Genomic DNA, 18,301 nt, shown 5'->3' with positions numbered 1-18,301 from the left:
CTGCCGTGAAACTAACTAGGTCTATGATGGACCAATGGAAAGGAGCAGTATGGTACGTGAGTCACTTGACCGCACCGAACCCACACTCCGTCACCACTCCAGTACGAATTGTCTGGGACAGTAGCCAAGAATACAAAGGTGTAAGCATGAACAATATCCTACTGAAAGGTCCTGATGTGCTGAACCAAATCCGTGCAGTACTCCTCAGATTCCGAGAGGGAGAACATGCAGCCATCGGCGACATCAAAAAGATGTATAACTCAGTGTGGCTTGAGGAGGAGGAAGTTCATGTACACCGTTTTCTATGGAGAGACTCACCGCAAGACGAGATAGAAGATTACGCCGTCGTCAGGGTGAACATGGGAGACAAGCCGGCCGGATGTATTGCCCAAGTCGCTATGCGAGAGACCGCATACCTCCCTCGGTTCTCTCATCTAACAGAGGAAAGATCTGTCATCGTGGACAACAGCTACGTGGACGATCTCCTCGTATCACACAATGACTCTCACAGACTGGAAGAGATCCTTAAGGGGGTCGAAGTCATCTTGAAGGCAGGCGGCTTCCACCTCAAACCCTGGGTCCGATCTGGTCACAGTGGGAGGCATGACACCCCGGAGACCAAGCCAGAGACACTAGTTCTACCGAACCAACTTAAGGATGAAGATAACAAGGCTTTGGGAGTCGGCTACCTTGTTCAGGAAGATAAGCTCTTCGTAATGGCATCCATCAACTTTTCCCGGAGAAGGCAAAAGATGAGGATGGAAGCAGATCTAGCCGAAGAAAATATCATAGAGAGGACGCCTAACCCTACTCAGCCAAGTCGCAGGACTGTATGACCCGATTGGTCTCGCAACTCCACTCAAGCAGAAGGGAGTGATCCTAGTGTGAAGAGCATTCCAAGAGGCTGGAAAAATTACCAAGGACACTTGGGACCAGCCACTATCAGAGGAGCTCCGAGAGAAAGCAGTGGAGTTGTTCAAGGAGTATGCTCGCCTGAGCCGTGTCACATTCCCAAGAAGTATCACGCCCGCCGGCTGGTTGGGCAAGCCATGGGGGATCACGTTCTCAGACGGGAGCTGTGATTCCTATGGCGCAGTACTGTATCTACGATGGGAGACGTCTGGGGGAGCAGTTGCCCGGCTAGTGGAGTCAAAAGCGAAGCTGGCCCCTCTTGACCTTAGAGGTGATCCAGTAAAGGCGGAAATCTGCGGGGCGGTGTTCGCATCCCGTCTAAAAAAGTATGTGCTTAAACATGGAAGAATCACAATCGAAAGATGGTTCCACTTCGTTGACAGTCTACTCGGAGAGAATTCTGCGTGGCAGTGCGGCCCTGACTTCCTCGCCTACCCCGAAGAGGAATGGCCAATGAAATCAGCCTCAGAGGTATCTACCGCTGCGAGAGACGCAGTAAGTAGGCTTCAAAGAAAGGCCTTCACAGTTGCTATCACAAGAGCGCAAGCAAAGACAATGCTTCCCCTTGCCAGCTCAGGGGAAGAGAAGAAAACAGCCACAAAAGAACAATCAGATATCATTATCTCGCCAAACAGAAGCCCTGACAAACTTTGGGGCGGGGCTCTCGTAGGCCAGATAAACCCAAGGAGATACAGTTCTCTCAAGACACTCTGCAACGTCGTCGGCTTCATCCGAAGGGCACTGAAGTTCTGGGCGACAGTAAAAACCCGGAAGGCCCAAACGACGAAAGCACGTTTGCCAACCCACACATTGTTAAAGTGGGAGGCATTAACTGTAAACAAACTACAAAGCGCATTCAGAGAACTATGCCTGGCCGCACAGGAAGGCGCAGAATTCCCCGTGACCACACTAGACAGACTTGTGGTCCACAAAGAGGAGGACTCCAAACTCTTGCTGTGCCATGGCAGAGTTCAAGCCATGGCCAAAGAATGGCCTGGGGTGCCCTTACTTCCCTACAGGGAATGGGTGAGCATCCTCCTGGCAGAGGAAGCTCACAGGGCAAACCATGAGGGCATTGCAGGAACCCTCTTGCGCATGAGAGATAAAGCCTGGGTTGTGCAGGGGCCAAGAGTAGCCCGAAGCACAATTGACTCGTGTATACACTGCCGAAAGGACAAGGCAAAAATGTGCCGTCAAATCATGAGCGAACTCCCCCCGGAGCGCACAGAGCCGGCCGCACCATTCGAGTATACCACGTTGGACCTCTTTGGTCCCTACACGATCAAAGACTCAGTGAAAAAGAGAACAAGTAAGAAAGCCTGGGGCGTAGTTTTCTGCTGCATGGCATCCAGAGCAATACATGCCGACATAGTGGAAGACCTCTCGACTGAAGGTTTCCTAAAAACATTCCAACGCTTCACTGCATTGAGAGGCCATCCTAAGAAGCTCTGGTCCGATAAAGGGACTAATTTCGTGGGAGCAAAGCCAGCGCTGGAAGAACTTTATAAGTTCTTAGCAAATATCGACAATAACAAAGTACAGAAGAAAGCCGCAGAGTCTGGTACAGATTGGATTTGGGTGTTCCACCCCGCTGACTCTCCTCATAGGAATGGTGCGGCTGAAGCAGCTGTGCGAGTATTGAAAAGAGCACTAAGCAGCATAGGCGAAGAAGGGAGCCTTACGGCCCTGGAGTTCCAAACCCTCCTATACCTAGCTGCCAATCTATCAAATGAGAGGCCTATTGGCGCCAATGCCCAGCTTCGGGATGGCACCATTGAGGTCATCACCCCCAACACTCTCCTACTGGGACGTGCAAGGCCCCGTGGAGACCCCAGAGGTTTCGAGTCCGCTAGCTACCCCTTCGTCCGTCTTAGAGCAATCCAGATTGAAGTGGACAGGTTCTGGAAACGATGGAGCCAGCTGGCGGGACCAGAACTCTTCGTCCGAAAAAAGTGGCACACTCCCGCTAGGAATGTCACTGAGGGGGACCTGGTCTGGCTTGCGGACCAGAACGCACTCAGAGGCCAGTTTCGACTGGGCCGAGTGATAAAGACTCACCCTGACCCAAAGGGTGTCATTAGGGACGTGGAAGTAAGGACTTGCCATAGGCTTCCCGTTACCGCCGGTCATCCCAAACGTGATCGTCACATCGGGGTGTGCCCCACCACCGTCCTCCACAGGGACGTCAGGAGGTTGGTGGTACTTCTACCATTCGAGGAACAATGACCAAAAAAGGACGTTGAAAGTCGCCTTGTTTCTGGCAAAAAAGGACGTCGAAAGTCGCCTTGTTTCTGGCACAAATGACGTCGAAAGTCGCCTGTTTCTGGCACAACGAAGGACGTCGAAAGTCGCCTGTTTCTGGCACAAAGGACGTCGAAAGTCGCCTGTTTCTGGCACAAAGAAGGACGTCGAAAGTCGCCTGTTTCTGGCACAAAGAAGGACGTCGAAAGTCGCCTGTTTCTGGCACAAAGAAGGACGTCGAAAGTCGCCTGTTTCTGGCGCAAAGGACGTCGAAAGTCGCCTGTTTCTGGCACAAAGAAGGACGTCGAAAGTCGCCTGTTTCTGGCACAAAGAAGGACGTCGAAAGTCGCCTGTTTCTGGCAGGATTGAGGACGTGAAGAATCACCCGATGCCGATGGAACCTGAGTAGTTTTCGCGGGAGCCGCTTGTGCTACCACCGTAAATGCGGCATAGTTTAATTCTTCGTGCCCCTGTAAAGAAATAATAATAATATAGACCGGGATCACTTGTATAGTTTGAATAGTTTTAGGAGCCTGACGTTCAGAAAACTAAGTGGGAGGTGGAGAATTATCCGACGTTTTTCCCAATATATTTATCATTATTATCATGAGTAACATTTATTGTATACATTTATTGCATGAGTTAATTATTATCTGGTGCCGCCTAGTGGACGCACTTTGGAGTACGTATTGCGACTCTGAGCAGGTAAGCTGTCTCTGCACCGGCGCGTCGCGCTATTTAAGTGACACTCTCAGTCTAGACTGTAAGGTGAAAAGCCCTGTGGGCGAACTCTTGACTGGCCAACGGTACGTAGCATTATATGCGCCGTTAATATCCGCATTTCTCTTTAATTCATATATCTAGTTATTAATTAATGCCGTTTGTTTTGTTTTCCTTTTGTATAGGTAAATAATCTATAGACTGACTAACGTCTGATTGTATGCTGACTGACTAAAACGCTGACTGAATGTACATGCTGACTATAGACCAACTACATGCAGACCAACTAATGTCTGGCTACACTATCCAGAACGGGTTGCTAAATTGCAACCTAACTATCAACGAACTATCAACAGAGGCGACTTGGTTGAACATTACCGATACCATATCGACCTCTACTAACATTATCCACTAATGCTTGGATGTAAGCTACTACCAACTATCAGCTACAAGCTAACCCCTTGTTTAATGAACCACCTGGTGATTATTGTAACAAAGGATGAATTGAATGCTGGACATCAAGGTCCAAATAAACGAACATTCTTATAAAGTCCGAATTGTTTCTATGGTTTAAGTAAAGTAATTTCGCCCACACCCTTCCAAGGGGGATATCTAGTTGACTCATTGACTGAGACTGCTAGACAATTGGACAATTGGTGTCGATCGTGTCGCCAACATAATCCGCCACACATCATGCACCGGGAGCATTTCACGCTTCTCAATCCGATCGGGACAACCGCTCCCCTTGCCAGACAAATAAAAATCCGACCGGAGACTTTTGATCGACGCACAGGCCAAGATATAATGTTTCAAAGGATGCTTGATACTGCCACCTGGATGGATGCGGCCGGTATTGCACTTTGGCATTCTCAGGATGATTCCCCATGTTAACCCAGATGTCTGTGTGCCTGTAATGAATGGAAATATCGAATAAAAGAAATAACGATGAAAACCCGGGTCTGGCGCTGATCGTTTGGCGAGTTAGCCCAACTATCATCGGGTCCGGCGCTGATTGAGGATACTAATTTCATGAGGAGGATAACATGGATTGAGAGGCCTCCAGGATATTTTCCAGTGAACAGGGCCGACATTGCAGTGTGGGAATATCTGGGCACATCATTTGTCATGTATAGCCTACTGTTATCTCTTTTCTTCCGTCATTACTGGAATTAGTTAAAACATTTTATACTGTTCTGTTATTATTGTTGTTGATGTTATGTTGTTATTGTTGAACTTTTTTTTTAATAATTTGATACAAAAAAATGTATAGGCCTTGTTGTGAAGGATCAGATTAAACCGAATATATATATTTATTTATGGATATATATTTAATAGTATTTGTATATCGTTTGATATACCTTGTATATTCCTTGTTCATATACACTGAATATCCCTTTATTCTACTACAGCCCATAATAGTTCATTCTCTTATTGGACAAAAGGACCAGGCGCCAGGGACAAGCCCCTGGCGTTCAAGTTCAAAGGTACCGACGAGACATGCCCTTACTAGCCTCAGCTCCGCGCAGGAATACGGCTACCGAAAGCAGAGCGGCACTACTTGTCCACTGTGCATATAAATATGGCGCAAGAAATGTAGAATTCCTCTTAGTCATTTACCCTTCTACCCAACTAAGTAACAAGACGTGAAGCCTCACCCCACGATACCGCGTGCGGTGTAGTACGGCCTGTTTGGCCTTAGAATAGCAGTGAGACCTCGTGCGAATTAATAGCTGAATTGCCAGAGTTTGGCACCGTATTTCTATTAAGTAATAATAGTCTATTATGTATGGTGCATCGTTCGGTTAGAGTTCTAAAGTGAGCAGCACCCCCATCGTTTCCTCGCGTTATCTAGAGTCTTAACCAGGTTGGGCAGACCACGCGTGGTGCTTTCATCCGAGGAGTTCTGGGCGAGGACGAGTGGACCTGCACATTGGATTACCTACCCCGACGACTGCTGAGCCCTATACGGCATGGAATATCTATTTGCTTTGGTGCTTTGATTTGTGGAGCGGATAATCGCCAACACCGGTGAGTGTTGGATTTACCCCGAGAGGAGCCAAGGTGAGACGACGCTCAGACCAGACTGAGGTCGCCTCGCTTCTTCTTCGTTGTGGACCTACAGCTACAGCTACAGCTATCGTCTACAAGAGAGCCCAAGTGTATTCATCTGCGGATCAAGGTTCTACGGGCACTGTGTTCTGTACCTGAATTCTCCCTAGAAATCGTTGACCAGACGGGATACAGCCGACAGCTCTCCTACCCCCCCTACTGGCTTACAACCGGCGGGACCCCTGCAGTATATTATCCAGCTATAATCATTAAGTGACCATAGATATAATCCCCTAAGAGCCAGGTTGTATACTTGCTTCCTGTGTAACCAGAGATTGGACATTCAGTGTTGATTTGCCTACGAGTACTCATTTGCCTTACAAGAGCATTCAATTCAAATCATAAATGTAATAAGTAATTATTATATGTACCTTTTGCTATATATTAAATATTTGACTATTACCTTTGTGTGGACCTGATTTCATATGTGGGAAAGTGTTCATCATACTTAGATATCGTGTACTGTATGGCCAGTAATTAAAGTACATAAAGCGGTAGTGGTTTAATGATACCATACTTATCAATACAGTCAGGGAATTGTACCCCTCAGTTACAATTGGTCCTTCGAGCCGGATGGTAATTAGTGTAATATTAATATAGTGGTATTAATATTGAAATGGCCTATGATGAACACTCCACGAAACGGTCCTCCTAAAGTAGAACGCCCGCAACGTAGACGACAGCCACCTCAGTACTTAGAGGATTACGCTGTCAGTAAACTACCTAGCCTTCTACAAACAGTAAACGCAGTAAAAGTAGAAAGTAAAATTATGTCCGACCCTATCAACCAGGATACCCCGACCACAGAGGCCCTAGTGGGTTCTAATGTAACTGACCAAGCTCACGGTGGGGACCAGGAGGGAACTGACACGACTTTACCCCCCGCCAATACCGAAGAAGTAGTCCCCCCAGAGCTCCGGGAGGAAGACAACCCTCCAGAGGTGGAACTCTGCACGGAACAAGATGAGGAGAGCGCCGAGGAGATAGAGCTCCAGGACTCCCCAACGAGTACAGCCAGGAGCGGCTCACCTCTACAAGCGTCTTCCCCCAGCGAGGCGGAGAGGATGCTGTCACAGGCGTTCTTCGCCAGCCTGACAGCCTCTACCGAACGCGATCGACTTCAGGGTGAACGCGATCGACTTCAGGGTGAACGCGATCGACTCCAAGCACAGACGCTTAGCGAGCGCGAACAACTCCAAGCGCAGCAACGGAGCGAAGAAGAGCACATACGTCTGGAGCTGAGACGCCTTCAGACGGAAGAGAATATGGCAAGAGACCGGGCCGACACCCAGCGTGCCGCTGCCGGTGCCCAAAGAGAAGCAGATCTGACCAAGCGCGACGCCGAGCGCGACAGACTACAAGGCGAGCGCGACAGACTACAAGCCGAGCGCGACAGACTACAAGCGCAGCTAATGGAGCAGCTGATCACCAGGGCAACACCTCCTCCCTCCACAAGGGGTTCCAGAGCCTCGTCAAGACACACGTCAAGGGCACCCTCCCCTAACCGAGCAGGCGACCTTGAACTCGACCACCAGAGAGAGTCTACACCCCCCTCCGAACTCATTCCCCAACCGGTCCAAGTGAGACCCAGCTACAAGGAAGGAACAGCGGACACCGCGGAGAGGCTAAATAGACGACTACAGGATCTAGGTGACCTGGCAGAAGAAGAAGAGGGAGAAGAGGAGAGTCAAGCCCGACAGCAGCACATTACTCCACAGCACCAGGAGGTCCAGTACAGCCCAGGCTATACCCCCGCGGCTCTGCGCTACAGACCCCCGACTCGACTCACGGGTGAGCATGACGCACGACCAGTCCCGAGGAATAGCACCTGGACCAGCGGGCCATGGTACCCTGCCAGTACCAGCCCACCGAGAGGCGTAAGAAGAGAGTCGCCCAGGAGGCCTCTCTTCCAACGCTCACCGATGTGCCAGCCATCCATGGCGTCATACATTGGCACACTGACGTTTCCAGACTTCACCCATGAGAATCGAGCACAGTACACGGAGCTCCGGATGTGCTTAGAGACAATGATGGTGGATGTCGCTGATGAACGCCACAAGTATGCAATATTATTGAAGCACCTGAAAGTGCCCCGAGCGCACAACATAGCGCTGGCCTATGCCACCTCTACGACCCCATACACCGCGGCTCTAGCAGCGCTGGACCAGAGATATGGACGTATATGGGATTACGTAATACAGGAGATAAGGCATATTGACCGCCTACCCCCAGCCACAGACAATCGCTCACTAGACGACCTGTCTATAAAAGTACAATCCCTGGTAGGGATGCTGGGGGCGCAACGAGAAAAGGGTATGCACGAACTATACGCAAACTCGAACGTCGAGAGGATTTTAGAGAAGCTGCCGCCCGCCCGACAGGAGCGCTTCAGGCGGCAAAGAGACCACCGTGATCCTAACGGTCCCGAGCCATCCCTCCTGGACTTAGCCGACTTCCTGGCGAGAGAAGTCAGCAGCCTACGGCTGGATATGTACGTGCGGAGCACGCCAAGCTCCAGAGAGGGACCTAGGAGAGTAAACGATGGCCGAAGATCTGTGACTGTCATGCACCAATCAGAATCAGTACCGAGCAGCAAGAACCACAGTACCCCCTCGATGAAAGAGAAGTGGAAGATGGTGTGCCCGTACTGCGAGAAGGAACACTGGTTGTCACAATGCGACCAGTTCAAGAAGATGACCGCTGAAGAAACAAGTCACTGGATAAAGTCCAACAGGCGCTGTTACCGATGTGCGCGCAGTCACATGGCAGCCGAGTGCCGCCTAAAGAAGAGGTGTAGTCGGTGTGACGGAGCCCGTCTGGATGTCCTACACGACAGTAACAAAAGAAAGCCTGCACCATCCAACAGCACAAAGGCAAGTGTTATGTACATTGACCCCGCTAGCAGCAGCGGCGCCCAGGTGCTCTTGAAGGTGGTCCGTGTAACACTGAGTTACCAAGACAAGATCATGGACACTTACGCCGTCCTTGATGACGGGTCAGAGAAGACCCTTCTCCTCGCGTCCGCTGCGGCCCAGATGACGATTCGGACAATAAGAAGAGATCTAAAGACGATAAAGGGCGAGAATGTCTCCTTCACTATCGCAGCAAGCGGGCAGCCAGAGAGACGGTACAGGATTACTAATGCTTTCACCAGCCAAGAAATAGGACTATCGCAGTACACCTACCCCATCGCCAAGCTGATGGAGAAATATGTGCACCTGCGCCAACTACCTATCCCGCTCATAGACGGTGCCACCCCGACCCTGCTGATAGGCTCCGACCATGCAGACCTCATAGTCCCGATAGACCGGGTCCACACAGGACCCAGAGGCTGTCCTGCAGCAGTCGAGACCCGCCTAGGATGGACATTACAAGGCCCCCTCGCTAAGTCTCTTAACCGAACAGCAGCCACTAACTGCCTCCACTCCAGAGTGACAGAAGGAGACACCACACTCCTGCAGCATGTCGAGAGGCTATGGACACTAGAGACAATGCCCTTTAAGAACGAAAAGAAAGACATTCGTTCTAAGGAAGATATCTACGCTATAGCCCTCCTCGAGCACGGGACAAAGAGAGTCAACGTCAACGGAGTGATGAGATACGCAACTCCACTCCTGAGGCGAGAGGGAATGCCCACCTTTCGCGCTACAAAAGAGGCGACGGAGCGGTATCTATTGAACACAGAGCGGCGCCTAGCCAAAGACCCCGCTCAAGAAGCTGTGTACCGCGCTGAGATTAACAAGCGAATCACAGCGGGACACATAAAGAAAATTGACTGGCGACGTCGTGCGCTGCTCCGCGCCTCCCTGATCAAAGACGGCTTTGATCTCCGGCAGCGGGCCAGCAGCGACCCCCCAGTATTGCGCAGCCTCTCCCCAGAGGACCCAGCAGCAGATGAAGAGGTCCAACAAAGTGTGACAAATAGTTTCTACGTGGACAACTGTTTACAAAGCGTCTCGACGCCAGAAGAAGCCGAGGCTCTCCTACTCAAGCTCCGCGCCTCCCTGATCAAAGGCGGCTTTGATCTCAGGCAGTGGGCCAGCAGCGACCCGCAAGTACTGCGCCGCCTCTCCCCCGAGGACAAGGCCGCGAGTAGCGATACCTGGATGGCGACCATCCCAGGAGAAGCCCAAGAAATGACACTAGGACTAGTCTGGCGCTTCAAAACAGACTCGCTCCATTATAGACACAAACCCCTGATCAAGGAGCAGGGAAGGTCGACGGCAATACCGACCACCAGACGGAGTGTATACAGAACACTCGCCAGACAATATGACCCGTTGGGATGTATTCTACCTTACACCACCAGGGCAAAGATGATTGTAAGAGCGCTATGGGACAAAGACCAGGGCTGGGACGATCCCATACCCGAACACCTTGCATCCACATGGAGAGAGTGGGAGACGGAACTCCGCTCACTCCCAGGTGTTAATATACGCCGCAGCTACTTCCCACCCACAGTGAGGCCAGAGACATGCAAGATCGACCTGCACGTATTCAGCGACGCCTCCGAAGTAGCCTACGGTTCGGTGGCTTACTTGCGTGCCCGAGAGGAGGGAGGAGAAATACATACTGCTTTCATCCTGGCTTGCTCAAGAATAGCCCCACGCAAGCAACAATCTATCCCGCGCCTAGAGCTCTGCGCAGCCCTAGCAGGAGCGCAGCTCGCCACGTTAATCCAACGTGAACTCACCATCCCGGTGCAAAGAACAATCTTGTGGTCAGACTCCACGACCGTACTCACATGGATCCGGTCCGATTCGTGCAGATACAAGGTCTTCGTGGGAGTCAGAGTCACCGAGATTCAAGAGTTAACAGAAGTAACCAGCTGGAGGTATGTGGACACCAAACACAACCCAGCTGACGTCATCACCCGGGGAATGTCCCTGGATGACCTCACCCGTCACAACCTCTACAGTGACGGGCCAAAGTTCCTCAAGCTCCCCGAAGAAGAGTGGCCTACACCCACCCCACGGGAGGCGAGCAAAGAGGAGGCAGAGAACAAGAAACCTATGTTCTGTGGGTTGACACACACACTCGTCCCCACAGACCCGGTTCTAGACGATTGCCTCACCCTAGAGAGTGCGCAGCTAAAGACATTTCTGTGGCACCACCCAGAGGTTCAGCCCACAACTGACATTTCAGCAGCTGACTACGAAGAAGCAGAACTCCTTCTACTACAACGAGCCCAGAGAGACTCGTTCCCCGATGAGCTAGCCTGTCTACAGGGAGCAAAGCCCGTCCCATCAGACAGCAGACTGCTTCACCTGGCCCCCGAGAGCGACGCCCATAATCTCATCAGAGTGGGTGGTCGTCTGCGGAGAGCCCCAGACCTACCGGATGACGTTAAGTACCCGATAGTCTTGAACAGCCGACACAAGGTCACAGAGCTGATCATAAAGAAATACGACGAGGATGTGCACCACGCAGGGGCAGAGAGAGTCTTCGCGGAGATCAGACGTCGTTATTGGATACTGCAAGGGAGAGAAGCAGTGCGGCGCTTCCAGCGAACCTGTCTAGACTGCCGTAAGTGGCGCGCGCAGCCCAGTATACCCCGGATGGCTGACCTACCTCCCTGTCGCCTCCGACTCGGCGACAAGCCCTTCCACTCCACCGGTATGGACTGTTTTGGCCCGCTGTATATAAAGAGAGGAAGAGGAACCGAGAAGCGGTGGGGTATTGTATTCAAATGCATGACCACCAGAGCGATACATATCGAACTCCTTCCAACCATGAGCACAGACTCATTCCTTATGGCCTTCCGAAGATTCACATCACGGAAAGGAAAACCGTCTACATTGTTGTCTGATCACGGGACAAACTTCAAAGGCGGAGAAAGAGAGCTGAGAGAGAGCTTCCAAGCTATGGGCCCAGAACTTAAGACCCACCTCGCTCCATCCCAGATTGACTTCCAGTTTAATCCCCCGAACGCACCTCACTTCGGTGGAACCTGGGAACGAGAAGTACGTTCCATAAAGACAGCCCTGTACGCCGTGCTTGGGGCCCAGACTGTGGCGGAAGAAGTCCTAATGACAGTCCTCACGGAGATCGAGGGAGTATTGAACTCAAAGCCCCTCGGTTACGTCTCAAGTGATGTAGCAGATGTCGACCCAGTCACCCCCAACACCCTCTTGATGGGGCGGCTGGACCCCCGCTACCACAGACAATGTACAGGCCTGAAGAAGCGAACGGCCGAAGAATGTGGAGGTACAGTCAAGTACTGGCTGACAAGTTTTGGAACAGCTTCCTACTCCACTACCTACCGTCTCTACAGACCCGCCAGAAGTGGGTGAAAGAGAGAGACAATTTGACAGAAGGAACAGTCGTCATGATCATCGACCAGTCACTACCCAGAGCTATGTGGCCGGCTGGCCGCGTAAGCAAAGTGATCACCGGTGCCGATGGAAAGGTCCGAGCAGCTGAAGTGCTCGTCCAAGGACGGACTTACACCCGACCCGTGGCGAGGCTAATAGAACTGCCAAGGCTCCCTGATACTATTGATGACGACCATGACCCTATGACTTTGTGAGTTGACTGACCCTTACAGCGGACATTGAGTAGTGGACAGTGCGGTTAATCTGTCTCTGCTCAGCTAATTAGGTGGGACTAATTAGGGGGCGGCTGTTGTGAAGGATCAGATTAAACCGAATATATATATTTATTTATGGATATATATTTAATAGTATTTGTATATCGTTTGATATCCCTTGTATATTCCTTGTACATATACACTGAATATCCCTTTATTCTACTACAGCCCATAATAGTTCATTCTCTTATTGGACAAAAGGACCAGGGGCCAGGGACAAGCCCCTGGCGTTCAAGTTCAAAGGTACCGACGAGACATGCCCTTACTAGCCTCAGCTCCGCGCAGGAATACGGCTACCGAAAGCAGAGCGGCACTACTTGTCCACTGTGCATATAAATATGGCTCAAGAAATGTAGAATTCCTCTTAGTCATTTACCCTTCTACCCAACTAAGTAACAAGACGTGAAGCCTCACCCCACGATACCGCGTGCGGTGTAGTACGGCCTGTTTGGCCTTAGAATAGCAGTGAGACCTCGTGCGAATTAATAGCTGAATTGCCAGAGTTTGGCACCGTATTTCTATTAAGTAATAATAGTCTATTATGTATGGTGCATCGTTCGGTTAGAGTTCTAAAGTGAGCAGCACCCCCATCGTTTCCTCGCGTTATCTAGAGTCTTAACCAGGTTGGGCAGACCACGCGTGGTGCTTTCATCCGAGGAGTTCTGGGCGAGGACGAGTGGACCTGCACATTGGATTACCTACCCCGACAACTGCTGAGCCCTATACGGCATGGAATATCTAATTGCTTTGGTGCTTTGATTTGTGGAGCGGATAATCGCCAACACCGGTGAGTGTTGGATTTACCCCGAGAGGAGCCAAGGTGAGACGGCGCTCAGACCAGACTGAGGTCGCCTCGCTTCTTCTTCGTTGTGGACCTACAGCTACAGCTATCGTCTACAAGAGAGCCCAAGTGTATTCATCTGCGGATCAAGGTTCTACGGGCACTGTGTTCTGTACCTGAATTCTCCATAGAAATCGTTGACCAGACGGGATACAGCCGACAGCTCTCCTACCCCCCCTACTGGCTTACAACCGGCGGGACCCCTGCAGTATATTATCCAGCTATAATCATTAAGTGACCATAGATATAATCCCCTAAGAGCCAGGTTGTATACTTGCTTCCTGTGTAACCAGAGATTGGACATTCAGTGTTGATTTGCCTACGAGTACTCATTTGCCTTACAAGAGCATTCAATTCAAATCATAAATGTAATAAGTAATTATTATATGTACCTTTTGCTATATATTAAATATTTGACTATTACCTTTGTGTGGACCTGATTTCATATGTGGGAAAGTGTTCATCATACTTAGATATCGTGTACTGTATGGCCAGTAATTAAAGTACATAAAGCGGTAGTGGTTTAATGATACCATACTTATCAATACAGTCAGGGAATTGTACCCCTCAGTTACAGGCCTACTGTTTGTTCAGTGTTCAATACAGATGTTATTACATTTGGAGATTATAATATATTAAAATAAACATTTGTTTTGAAAATATGTGGTACTTTGGGAATGGGAAATGGACTGCACATATATAGCGCTTTCCTACCTGCACAAAGAGCTTTATAATTGCCTCTCCTTCACCAATTCACACATGCACTCACAGAGCAATGGCAGCCAGATGCCATGCAAGGTGCTAGCCTGCTCATTGGGAGCAATTTGGGGTTCAGTGTCTTGCCCAAGGACACTTCGGCATGTAAACAGAAGTAGCTGGGATTCAAACCACTGACCAAACCATTGACCATATGATCATATAGTTGACCTGCTCTACCTCTGAGCCAGTATTTTGTGGTACATTGAGGTATACTTTGGGGAACTTTGAGGTTCTTTGTGGTTCTTTGGGGTACTTCAGGGTATTTTGGGGTACTTTGGGGTATTTTGGGGTACTTTGGGGTCATTTGGGGTACTTTGGGGTATACTTTGGGGTATTTTGGGGTACTTTGGGGTATTTTGGGGTATACTTTGTGGTATTTTGAGGTACTTTGGGGTATTTTGGGGTACTTTGGGATATTTTGGGGTACTTTGTGGTGATTAGTAGGACCCGAGTTGAGAGCACCCCAGACTAGAGCCAACTATAACGTTTGTCAATGGCGATCGCCTAGAGCAAACTATTGGAGATTATTATGAAGAGGACAAATGGGGATGATCCATCCATAACATAAGGTGCGTTTTCACCAGACTATGTTGGATTCTAGTATTTTCAAACAGGCTGTTTGGATGTAACGTTAACGTTATCTGTTGGGCGCTGCCAGAGCCAACTAATGTTATGTTCCTGTTCTGACTCAGACACTTCGGAGTGTAGATGGGGTTCTGGTGGACCTGCTGACAAAGGTAACATCTATTTATTTTACTGAACCCCATCATAAAACATGCCTTTGTAATGATCCCAGCGTCAGAAAACTAGTCCGCGAGGGACCCCCCCCCCCCTTGATGGCTTTGTGAATAGAACCATACTACTATGGTCATGTTTACCTTTGACCCGGAAATAATTAGGTGTCAGGCGAGCAACCCCCACGAAATGTGTATGCTGCACAAAAAACACGTAATAACTCGCGTTCCAGGAAACGAGACTGGATTATTTTGAAACGGGACGGGTTTTAGCCTGGGATTGCGCAGGAACGACGTTATGTAGAAATAAACTGTTTGTTACCTTTTGGATTATAAAGATTGTGTTTCAAATGAGCCATACTACAGTATTGTCTCCATAGCTATAATATAGAATATACGATGGGTCTGCAAACATCGTGAAAATGGTCAAAAACGCTGGCGCCAGGGAGTACAGATGGAAAAACAGTGTGGCAGTCAATGAGTTAACGACCAAATTCAGTTTAGCGTCTCATCCGAAGGACGGAACTCGCAGCTGATAGGTGTCCCTATCACTGTAACAGGGGCATTGTTACTGACAAGTCCAGAGGACAGATTATTTTTAGAGCATTAACTCTTTGGAATAACCTGCCTCAAAACCTCTGCTGCATTTACAGTAGATTCACTTTTAAAAATAATCTTAAATTGTATTTAACACTGTAAAGTATTATTATTTTTTTTTTCTGTTTCTGTGCTTGCATGTAATTTTTGCCATCTTAATTGTTAGTTTCATTATGCATTGTGTGTTGAGTACTGACTTTTAATCATTTTGTTTTGCAATAATAATTGTTTTTGTATGTTTTTTTTGTGTGGACCCCAGGAAGACTAGCTGGTTGCTATGGCACCAGCTAATGGGGATCCGTAATAAAATAAAATCAGAGTGCTCCCTGCTGGACAACAACACCACTTTCCGACAACGGCCTTGAACGGGGCTCAAACCGGTGATCTTCCGATCATGAGACCGGAGCTCTACTCATGTAGCCATGGATGCAGGCACAAACACACACACGCACGCACGCACGCACACACACACACACACACACACACACACACACACACACACACACACACACACACACACACACACACACACACACACACACACACACACACACACACACACACACACACACACACACACACATACATACATACAGGCACACACACATACACACAGGCACACACACAGCTCTGTGTTGATCACCTTGCTGAGAGCAGAGGAGCTGCATCTATCACCACATAGGACTTTGAAATTTCTCAGTCATGTTTATTCATTATGCCGGCAAGGGTCTAAAAATACATGTGGAGGCCACATCTCTCACTCTCTCACGGTTTGCGTCGTGATGGAGGGAAAAACCTCGGTTTATCCTTCAGGAAATCCTGGGATTCTGGGGGCGTTTTATGACTTGAAACTGAGCAATTGTTGTTATTGAGCAGAGGTTTCATACTGTCAATGTGCAAAATAAACCTAGCCTGGGGGAGATGGACCTTAACCCAAGTGGGAGCTCAAATGAAAGCAGAGGGAACAGAGCATCGTGTTTATCTGGCTTTCCTTTACTATTTTAGTATCAGATTGTGTTCACCTCACAGTTTCAATTGACTTCAGTGACCACGCAAAAGACATTGTCAAGGACCTACAGATCATGTATTTGTTGCGTAAGCAGCAGCACACCTACTCACACTGTGTTTACTGACGTCTCGACGGAGGGGAGGGGTCACAACAGTTAAGGCTCTCCTGAGATCAGCGGTTACTAGCGGAGGATTGTGAAGGGGGCTATGGGTGTAAATGGAAGAAACTGACCCCATGTCAGTCAGTGTTTCTGGGCATCTTTCCCTGTGTCTGAATTCTAATTCCTAAAACTTCCAAGCAGGTATTTAACGTGAGCGATGGCGTCATTGTTGCAATGATAGATCACTTAGAGAGAAAAAAGCAAGTCTTTTACCGTACTTTTCGCACTATAAGCCGCACCTGAATATAAGCCGCAGCAGCTAAATTGAATGATGTGTACATATATAAGCCGCAATGGACTATAAGCCGCAGGTGTTTTAATGTTTAATTACCATATGTAATTAGCATTGGGACACAATACTGTCGGACAAATAACAAGAATTAACTCATTTACAAGTTGTATTAAGTTTAGCAAATAAGGGAACAGATAAATAACATTTCAATGCAGTCAAAAAAGCAATATTTTGATTTTTACATTTTCGGGTTTGGTCACGTCGAGTCACATATAAGCCGCACCGTTATATAAGCCGCAGGGTCGAAAAATGGGGGGAAAAGCCGCGGCTTATAGTCCGAAAAGTACGGTAGTTTATTTAAATGGCCATTTAACAAAAAAATCAATGCTGATTTATTTTGCACATAATCAAACACATCCAAAAATTACACAGTTTTGCACACATTCATTTAGTTATTGGTTATTGGGAGTAAATTTGTTTGCATATGGCCACCAGTGATGTCATCGGGGACATTGAATCCTTGTGTTGTGTTAATTACAGCTTCATGAAATGATGTTGATGAAAAAACAGCAATATCTTGTCTTATAAGGTCTGTTACCCTATAATTTCATTGAGCTGCAATTAACACAACACAAGGATTCAATGTCCCTGATGACATCACTGGTGGCCATATTCAAACTCATGTACAGTCAATAATTGTCAAACTAAATGAATGTGTGCAAAACTATTAAGCTTTTTTTTGGACCTGTATGAGATTGTGTGCAAAATAAATCAGCATTGTTTTTTGGTGACGTGCCTGTTTACTGTAAGTAGATGAAAGGGAGTACTGGAACTGTGAGATTTTGCAGCGCTGCCAGCTGTATGCCGAATCCCTCAGGACAGCGGTGCCAGAATCACCATACAGGACACCTTAACAATACTGATTGATTATGCACATAATCTCATCGGTCTGGACTAACGTGGTATCATCTCATTTAAATATTGTATTTAATTAAGCCCATCTTCAAGGCAGACATTGTCCAGGGGCTAGGTAGGTACACATTCAGTAGAGTTACTCACTGCACGCATGGGCAAGTTGGGTCACGTCTACTGATTGCCTACACACTACCTGTCACCTGCGTCAATAAGAGTAGAGCCCAGGATAAACACAAACAGACAGAAACTTAACTAAGAGAAGTATGTTCCGGCCACACACCCCAGATTAGCCTTAATCCTCCCCAAGGAGACCTGTTGTCTCTATCAGAACCCTCTCAGATGCTAACACAATATGGACCCAATAACTAAAACAATAGCAAATGCCTCTTTCACTTAAAGGTGGGGTAGGCAATTTCGTGGAAATTAGCTAAAGTGAGCTTACATGTCCAGCTGAAATAGAGCAAGCTTCTGCATCACATTTCA

At 48.5% G+C, this 18,301-nt stretch overlaps 1 protein-coding gene across 1 annotated transcript in view; it reads left to right on the top strand.

Moving 5' to 3' along the window:
- Window positions 1-2,112: 2,112 nt before the first annotated feature.
- pou1f1 (POU class 1 homeobox 1) overlaps window positions 2,113-18,301 on the top strand; it is a gene marked incomplete at both ends in the record, with an annotated part of 23,956 nt that continues 7,767 nt past the window's right edge. Inside the window, one exon of the mRNA XM_084311346.1 lies at window positions 2,113-2,221. Coding sequence (XP_084167472.1) covers window positions 2,113-2,221 — 109 coding nt within the window. The remainder of the gene's footprint in view (window positions 2,222-18,301) is intronic.

Source organism: Notolepis coatsorum (assembly GCF_963971535.1).
Source record: "Notolepis coatsorum genome assembly, chromosome: 3".
Lineage (NCBI taxonomy): Eukaryota > Metazoa > Chordata > Actinopteri > Aulopiformes > Paralepididae > Notolepis > Notolepis coatsorum.
This window is presented reverse-complemented; position numbering and strand designations above follow the sequence as displayed.